At 53.3% G+C, this 7226-nt stretch overlaps 1 protein-coding gene across 1 annotated transcript in view; it reads left to right on the forward strand.

Moving 5' to 3' along the window:
- The window catches only part of EMILIN2 (elastin microfibril interfacer 2), a gene marked incomplete at its 5' end in the record, with an annotated part of 42634 nt that extends 36564 nt beyond the window's left edge, over window positions 1-6070 (forward strand). The window contains 4 exons of the mRNA XM_023530845.1: window positions 730-1143; window positions 2362-2394; window positions 3071-3199; window positions 4865-6070. Of these exons, the coding sequence (XP_023386613.1) occupies window positions 730-1143; window positions 2362-2394; window positions 3071-3199; window positions 4865-5202 (914 nt within the window). The remainder of the gene's footprint in view (window positions 1-729; window positions 1144-2361; window positions 2395-3070; window positions 3200-4864) is intronic.
- Between the last annotated feature and the right edge of the window lie 1156 nt (window positions 6071-7226).

Consider the following 7226-nt stretch of genomic DNA (forward strand, 5'->3'; position numbering starts at 1 on the left):
TTCACTGGAGGAAAGGGCAGAGCTTCCCGGCTGTGTCCCAGCACCATCCCAAGAAGGCAGGAAAATGTGAATCAGGAGGTTCCTCTGGCGGAAATCCCCTCCATTGGTGATCTTCAGGCTGTGGTGGCAAGCAAGGGGTGTCACTGCTCCTTTGGCACTTGTTCCTGCTGTCGACATGTCCCAAGTTCCCTGACACCTGCTTGGGTCACTTTAGTGTCTGTACCCAGGAGGCCCTCAGCTTCTGAAGCCATCCACAGTGACGATGAAACTCACTTGTATGAGAGAATGTAAGTTTGCCAGTGGCAGCAGGTTCGCTTCAGTAATTTGGGATGCATCTAATTCGCTTCAGTAATTTGGGATGCATTATGCTCTGAAATCAGGAAATTGTGGGTGCTAGAGCTAAGAATGGTACTGTTTTGGAGTGCAACCATCATGTAGGGAGGCTGAAAGTCCTGCTTCCTGGGCAGGGGGCTCTGACAAGCTTTCTCAATGGTTCTTGGGCCACCTGAAGGCAGCTTGCCCCAAGGTGCCCTCCACAGGTGTGAGACAGGTTGTCTCCACGCGGTGGTGGCTGCTCTCGTGTTCTCCAGGGCAGTGCCCATGGCTTCATTGATGCTAACACAGGGGCAGCCACCCAAGCACACACTTTTAGTCTCAGAGGGGCTACGGCGGAGCAGTCAGGCCTGAGGTTTTTAACTGTGTATGTCTTTTCATTTTCCAAATGCTCAGCAGAGGAGCCCTCAGAAACGCCCCCGCCTCCGCCCCGAGGGAAGGCCCCGCAGGCCCCCGAGAGGCCTCCACAGCTGGCAGAGGCCCCCACGGAGCCATCTCATCCAGAGCTGACCCCTCCGTCGCCGCCAAGGCCCGGTGCACCCCCACCTCCCGAGGACCCTGAACAACGGCTGCACACAGGCCAGCAGCCTGTCCTGCCTGAGAGGCCGCCACAGCTGCTGCCCCCACCAGCATGGCCTAGCTGGACAGGGCTGCCGTTCTTGCCTGGCTCCACTGGGGTCATTATGGAGACTGGAGAGGCTGGGCCTCCGGGGAGACTTGGCGTGTCCGGGAAGGGCCTGCCCCACGGGGTGGATGGCCACACCAGGCAGGTGCCCATTCCCAGTGCTGAAGGCTTCGCTGGAGCACCAGGTGAGTAAGGCTCACAGTTGCTGCTGCTGCTGGACACATCTGAGCAGAGGGCGTGAATATAGGAGAGGCATCCTGAGCCTCAGGGCTCTGCCGCAGGGGCTTTGTGGGTCCAGGGACCAGCCTTCAGGGGACAAGTTCCAAAACTTAGTTCTCCAAAGGGGCTGAGGTCCTGAGGGACCAGTTTATGCTAATTGAACCCCCAGAGCCTGGGGCATTCCAGGGATAGTGTAATAAAGTACTTAGAGTTGCCCCATGGGCTGGAATACCTGGGTCATGGGCCGGCTCGTTGATCTTCTCAGCAGAAAATGTACCTGGGAAACCAAATGTGTACTGGGAGCCGGTGTAGCAGCAAAGACAGCTGCATGTCAGAGTGGATGGGTTGGAAGGTTCTAGCACAAATCCCAGCTGTGTCATCACAAGCTTCCTCACCTGAAATTCAGCTCCTTCACCTGCAGAATAAAGATAGTAATAGGACCTCAGGGGGTTACTGAGGGTGGAGGAGGGAAGCCTAGCTCAGTGCTTGGCTAGTAAGTGCTCCATGTGAGTTGTCAGCACCACTGGGGGCAGGTGGTGGTGGGGGTGATGGTGTTGGGTAAAGGGAGCCAGTATTTGTGGGATCCCCACTGCCTGCCAAGAACTGAACCAGGTGCTCAATCTCCTGACAGCGCTCTGAAGTTGATATTAGTTCTAATTACAGATGAGGAAACTGAGGCTCAGGGCTAAGACATGTAAACAAACAGTGCTGGACAGTTTGTTTCGTTAGTTTTACGCATCATGGATGCTTATACATTGTTGGGCTATTGTCTGTGCATCCCTCCTTCCATCCATGCATCCATGTAACAAACACTACGTTCAGTCTAGCTGGAGGCAAAGCCTGTGAACAGGCAACACTAGAGGGCAAGTGTGCTGGCTGGCATGTGAGTCTGATCCGTCTGTGGACTTCTCCGTGGCTTGAGAAGCCCAGCATCTCATCTTTCTCCTTGCATTCTCCCAGCCGTCATACCTCCAGGGCCATCTCTGCCCGGGATAAGTGGGTTAGGAAGAAGGCACTGCGGGGACAACTATGCCTCTGTTTCTAGGAAGACAGCTTGGAGTGGGCGCCCTTGCTCTATGTCTATTTAAAGAAATAGTGTGAGGAGCAGGGAGAAAAGGGGACTCCCAAAAATGAGATGCTGTTTAGGATTTTGTTCGATATTCCATTCTCATTTTTTTTTCCAGGATACCCCAGGTCACCTCCTCTAGCCTCCCCAGGTACGTTTGCTGAGAGACCAGGCAGGAGGCCGGTTCTCCTCGGCATGTCCTTCTTCCTCTCTTCGGGCTATTAGTGTGGGTAAAGACCGGGGCCCAGCCCTTCCCCACCCACCAGCCATGGGACAGGGTTTCTGCTGACTGCAGTGGACCAAGTTCCCCCAGGGTTTGCTTCCCAGAGAGGGCCACAGTCATGCCTGAAACAAGGGGTTTTCCCTCATGCATCATCCCAGCTCATGGAGTTTCCTGAGAAACTGTGTGGGCCTCTGCCTGGTGTGGCCCTGACAAGCGTTCTGGGGTCCAAGTTTAAGCAGCTCCCTAGATTATTCCCATTATCCACTCCCTGACCACCCCTGTCCCACCAACACACACACAGGTGTATGATGCACAAAGCCTCCCACCTCTGCACACAGCATCACATAGTCTGCTCTCACAAAGATATTCAGTCTCATAGTCAGCCTCAGCCCCCTCCTTGCCACACACACTCCCAGTGAGAGCCTGTCCAACTAACCGCTCAGCTGCTCTCGCTGCTGACCTGACAAGGTCTGTCTGGCTCTAGAGTGTGAGGACGGTTTGTGCCTGTGGATGCTTTACCACTTAAAGACAAAATAAAGCGGTGAGGCCGCCTCTCGGCACAGGCCCTGACCATTTGCCTGCGAACACGTGTCCTCTATTCCAGGGCTTGTGGCACCTTCTCTGGTGTCTTTCTCTGCGGGGCTCACCCAGAAGCCTTTCCCCAGCGATGGGGGCGTCGTCCTCTTTAACAAAGTGCTGGTCAATGATGGGGACGTGTACAACCCCAACACTGGTAAGTTCTGAGGGGCGTGCTCTCTGGGGTACTGGGGCGGGAGGTGCCCCAGCAGCTGAGGGCCATGGACGGGGCAGCTGGCTGTGTTGCTGTTCCCCATTGTGGGTTTTTGTGAAAGAGTTTCCAGCTCACAGGCTGTAGGGAGGGTGGATGTGCAGTGACATTTCCCAGTCGTGAGGTCAGCAGACCAGCCTCCGCCATGGGAATTATTGTTCAACTGATTATGGAGCTTGTTAGCTTTCCCAGCCTCGGCCGCAGAGAGGTTCTCTTTCTTGCAGTCTGTCGTCCTCACACCCTGGGACACCTCGCCCAACGTCTTTCAGGAGTTTGTGGTTTATGATGAACACAGCCAGAAAACGGACAGCGTTCTTTCCAGCAGAACGGCCCTGGGTGTGGGATCTCCTGCTCTGAAATAGAATCGTGTTCTGGATTCTGCCTGCAGCACCCATGTCGTCCCCCAGCCCATGGGAATAGTGAGGACAGAGGTCACCCTAGGTTCCTGTAGTACAGGTTCCCTCCTTCCTGCCAGCCTACCACTTCAGGGCCTGGGCTTCTGTCCCCGGGGTCTGGAGGCACAGCCCTTTCCATCAGGCCAGATATGGGCATCTGGTCTACTGTGTCAGGGCCCACCCGGCCCACTGATGTCTCCCGAGGTGTGCCTGGGGCAGATCAGGGCTGAGCCCTGAGGAAGGTGCTCAGGTGCCAGGTGGCCTGGGGATCTTTCCTGGGGAACATGGAGACCTCTGAGGAGTATCTAGGCTCTGGGACTGTCAAGTGCCAGCAGACCAGGGTGCCCACACCGTGCTTGCAGGGCCTGCATGCATGTGACGGTGGATTTCTGGAAGGCTGTTGGCAGATGGAATTGAGTTCTTTCTGGGCAGATGTTAGCCATCACCCTCATGTTTACCCTGCCTGGCCACTGTCAAGTTAAATCCCACCTGTTCTTAGGATGGTGGTTCTTAAGAGTTAGCATAAAATTCTCCTGCAGAACCTGGAAAAATGGGTCTTCTAGGCTGACTGGAGGGAAGCTCAGGACCATTTCTAAGCCACTCCCGAGGCTCCAAGGTATGCAGGCTGCCGTCTGGCAAGTGCTGCTTTGGCTTTCAACTCAAGTATGGCTTCCTCTGGCACCCTCACTTCCTGCTTCCTTGGTAGTGGACAGCTTGTCCACTCTTCAGGTCAGGGGATCTTTGTAAGCGGGGATGCCACTCCTCCCATGATCCCAGGATGTCTAGTACCTTTCTCATTGAGCAGATCCTCGGTAAAGGAAATTCTGGGTGACCCTGAGTGAGGCTTCACTCCAGGAAGACTCTGAGGGAACTTGAACGCCAGATGTCTCAGTAAAGATTCCTGAGACTCCTAGAGCTTTAGGTTTCTATTAAAAGCTGGGGAAGAGAGCTGGATGGCCTAACATTTTTCAGGGTGGTTTGGAGACCCAGCCCAAGATTTCTTCTCAGCTCCAGGCCCCCATTCTGTCAGTTCTTGGATGTGAGAAGCAGAAGACAGTGTCTCACAATGAGGATTGGGTCAGTGGCAAGGAGCAGTGCACGCTAAGGGGATCTGTCACTGGGTGGGTGTAGATGGGCTACCTCCCCAAGCGTTAACCTGTTGCACAGGGCTGTGCTGGGGTTCCATCAGCACAGGTGTCTGCCTTCTTCCTCCCAGGGATCTTCACGGCTCCATACGATGGGCGCTACCTGATCACAGCCACCCTCACTCCTGAGAGGGACGCGTATGTGGAAGCTGTCCTGTCGGTCTCCAATGCCAGTGTGGCCCAGTTGCACACAGCCGGCTACAAGAGAGAATTCCTGGAATATCACCGGCCCCAAGGAAGTTTGCACACTTGCGGGGGCCCAGGGGCATTCCACCTTATTGTGCACTTAAAGGCAGGAGATGGTGTCAACATCGTGGTGACAGGGGGCAGGTTGGCTCACACGGACTTCGATGAAATGTACTCCACATTTAGTGGGGTTTTCTTATATCCTTTCCTTTCTCACCTCTAGAGTGCAGGGGAATGGGGGAAAAGAGTTGTAAGAACTGGAAAGCTTTAATATATTCAGTTTATGTATGTAACTGGAATACTGGTCTAGTTTTCTAGACATCCCACCACTTCCCCCAAGGTAAAGAAAGGCCTTACCTGGCTGTAGAGGCCACCATACCTTAGAGTTCCCCAGCAGGCAGCAAGGAGTTCTCCAGCAAGGTTAACATGGCCCCCAGTTTGTCACTCCGAGGGATAGCTGAAAAGTTGGACACACCTCTACCTGTAAGTCAGGTCCTCCCCGTCTCTCACACTTCTGGCTCTGTGCCAAGGGGCCTGAGCTGGGCCTATAGGGTGCCAACTGTGGAGACTCAAACTGCTACTCTGTAGGGCTGTCACAGAATCACATCCTGATAGAGAAGGAAGAGCTGCTGGATACAGGCCTGAGAAGAGGCGGGCTGGCCAAAATTGGTACCTGTGGCTAGTCTACAAGAAAGCAAACCTGCCACCAACTAAGTTTATTTACATGGCATGCAGGAGGGAAGTTTAAACACTGAAGTGCTGAAATGGCACATAGTACCACTCAGAGACCTGAGGTTTACAGTCTGGGCTGTCCCGGGTTTGGTGCACCACTGCTCACCCGAGCCTCTGCCCAGCTGCGCAGGGATGCACGAGACTGTTTGTATCACTTGTTTGGCTCCTTGAATGACAAGTACAATTTAAGTGCAAAGACAGGGAGTGCCAATAAAGATGTAAAACCACTAAACCATTTCAAGTTACTTACGTCTGGTGCCTTATGGATTGAGAGTTACTTAAAAGCAAACTGCAGAAAGGTAATTGACTTTTCGATGGCCATAGAAAGTAAGCTTGAATAAATTAACCTCAACTGTTTACCCCACACCATCCAAGCTGTATACTTGGTTGTTTTTCCGCTTGTAAAGACAGATAAGATGTGCTTGGAGGCCTCCATGCGAGCCACACAGCGGAAGAGCGGCTCCTCCAGGGGATGCTGGGAATTCACATCCCATCAGCAGCTGCCCAGGCTAATGAGAGCACAGAAGGCCCAGCCCACACAGATGCAGCTTTAACTAGGGACCCTAGGCAACGAGAGGCCCAACATAAAGCTTGAGTACACGCTGAAAGCTGAGATCATCTGAGAAAAGCAGGCATCTTCCCATGGAGAGCACGCTGTGTTCCAGGGAAGGCCAGGCAGATTACTCCCCTCCCAGCAGCCACGGAAACCTCTAGGCGCACGAGAACCTTAGCACCAGGGGTCTCTGCTCATCAGGTTAGTAAACTCTGTCAGACCAGAGCCACTGGGGGAGGCAAGTGCCCTAGCACCTCAGGGAAAGATCTGGACTGTAGACTTGTTTCCCTGGCCTGGCCTGGCCTGAATCAAGCCACCAGATATTCTCATGCTGTAAAAACTACTTTGCGTTTCCAAGACTGCCTGCAAACAAGATCACAGAGTGGCCACTGGACACTGCAAAGAGCCTTCTTCACCCCCTCCCTCAGCTAGGGAGCAGTGACCAAGAACCAGAGGGTTTGCTGTTTTAGTATTTTAAAGTCTGGGACTCTCTGTCCAGGAGCAGGGTGGAAGAATGGCATCCTCATCCCAGTTCTCCAGCTGGTAACTGGGTAAAAGTGGCTGTCAGAGTATTGCTGGTTTCCTAGAAATGACTCATAGGAAAAACCCCAATGCAATGGAGCATTTTCAGGAAAACCCAGTTGGCGTGTGCACATGCTTTTGCTCTCTTCTGCACGCCCCCTTGTAAAGACCATACTTGGTGCCTAAGGGGACACAAGCACAATAGTAGAAAAGGCAGGGATGAAGAAGGTAGTGACTACTTTTCATTTTTTCTACTCTAGATGGTTCTCTAGAGCACCATGTGACACTTGGTCCTCCTCTCTCAGTGCATCCTGATGACTCATTAACTGAAAAGGTGAATTTCAGCTGTATCTTCAAGACAGGCAAAGTAGGCAGTCTAATCACAGCAAGTCCTGCCTTCACTTCGGGATGAAATAGGATGAAAGCTGGATTGTGACTCA

The sequence above is a fragment of the Pteropus vampyrus genome, unplaced genomic scaffold (assembly GCF_000151845.1).
Source record: "Pteropus vampyrus isolate Shadow unplaced genomic scaffold, Pvam_2.0 Scaffold55, whole genome shotgun sequence".
In the NCBI taxonomy this organism is placed as follows: Eukaryota; Metazoa; Chordata; class Mammalia; order Chiroptera; family Pteropodidae; genus Pteropus; species Pteropus vampyrus.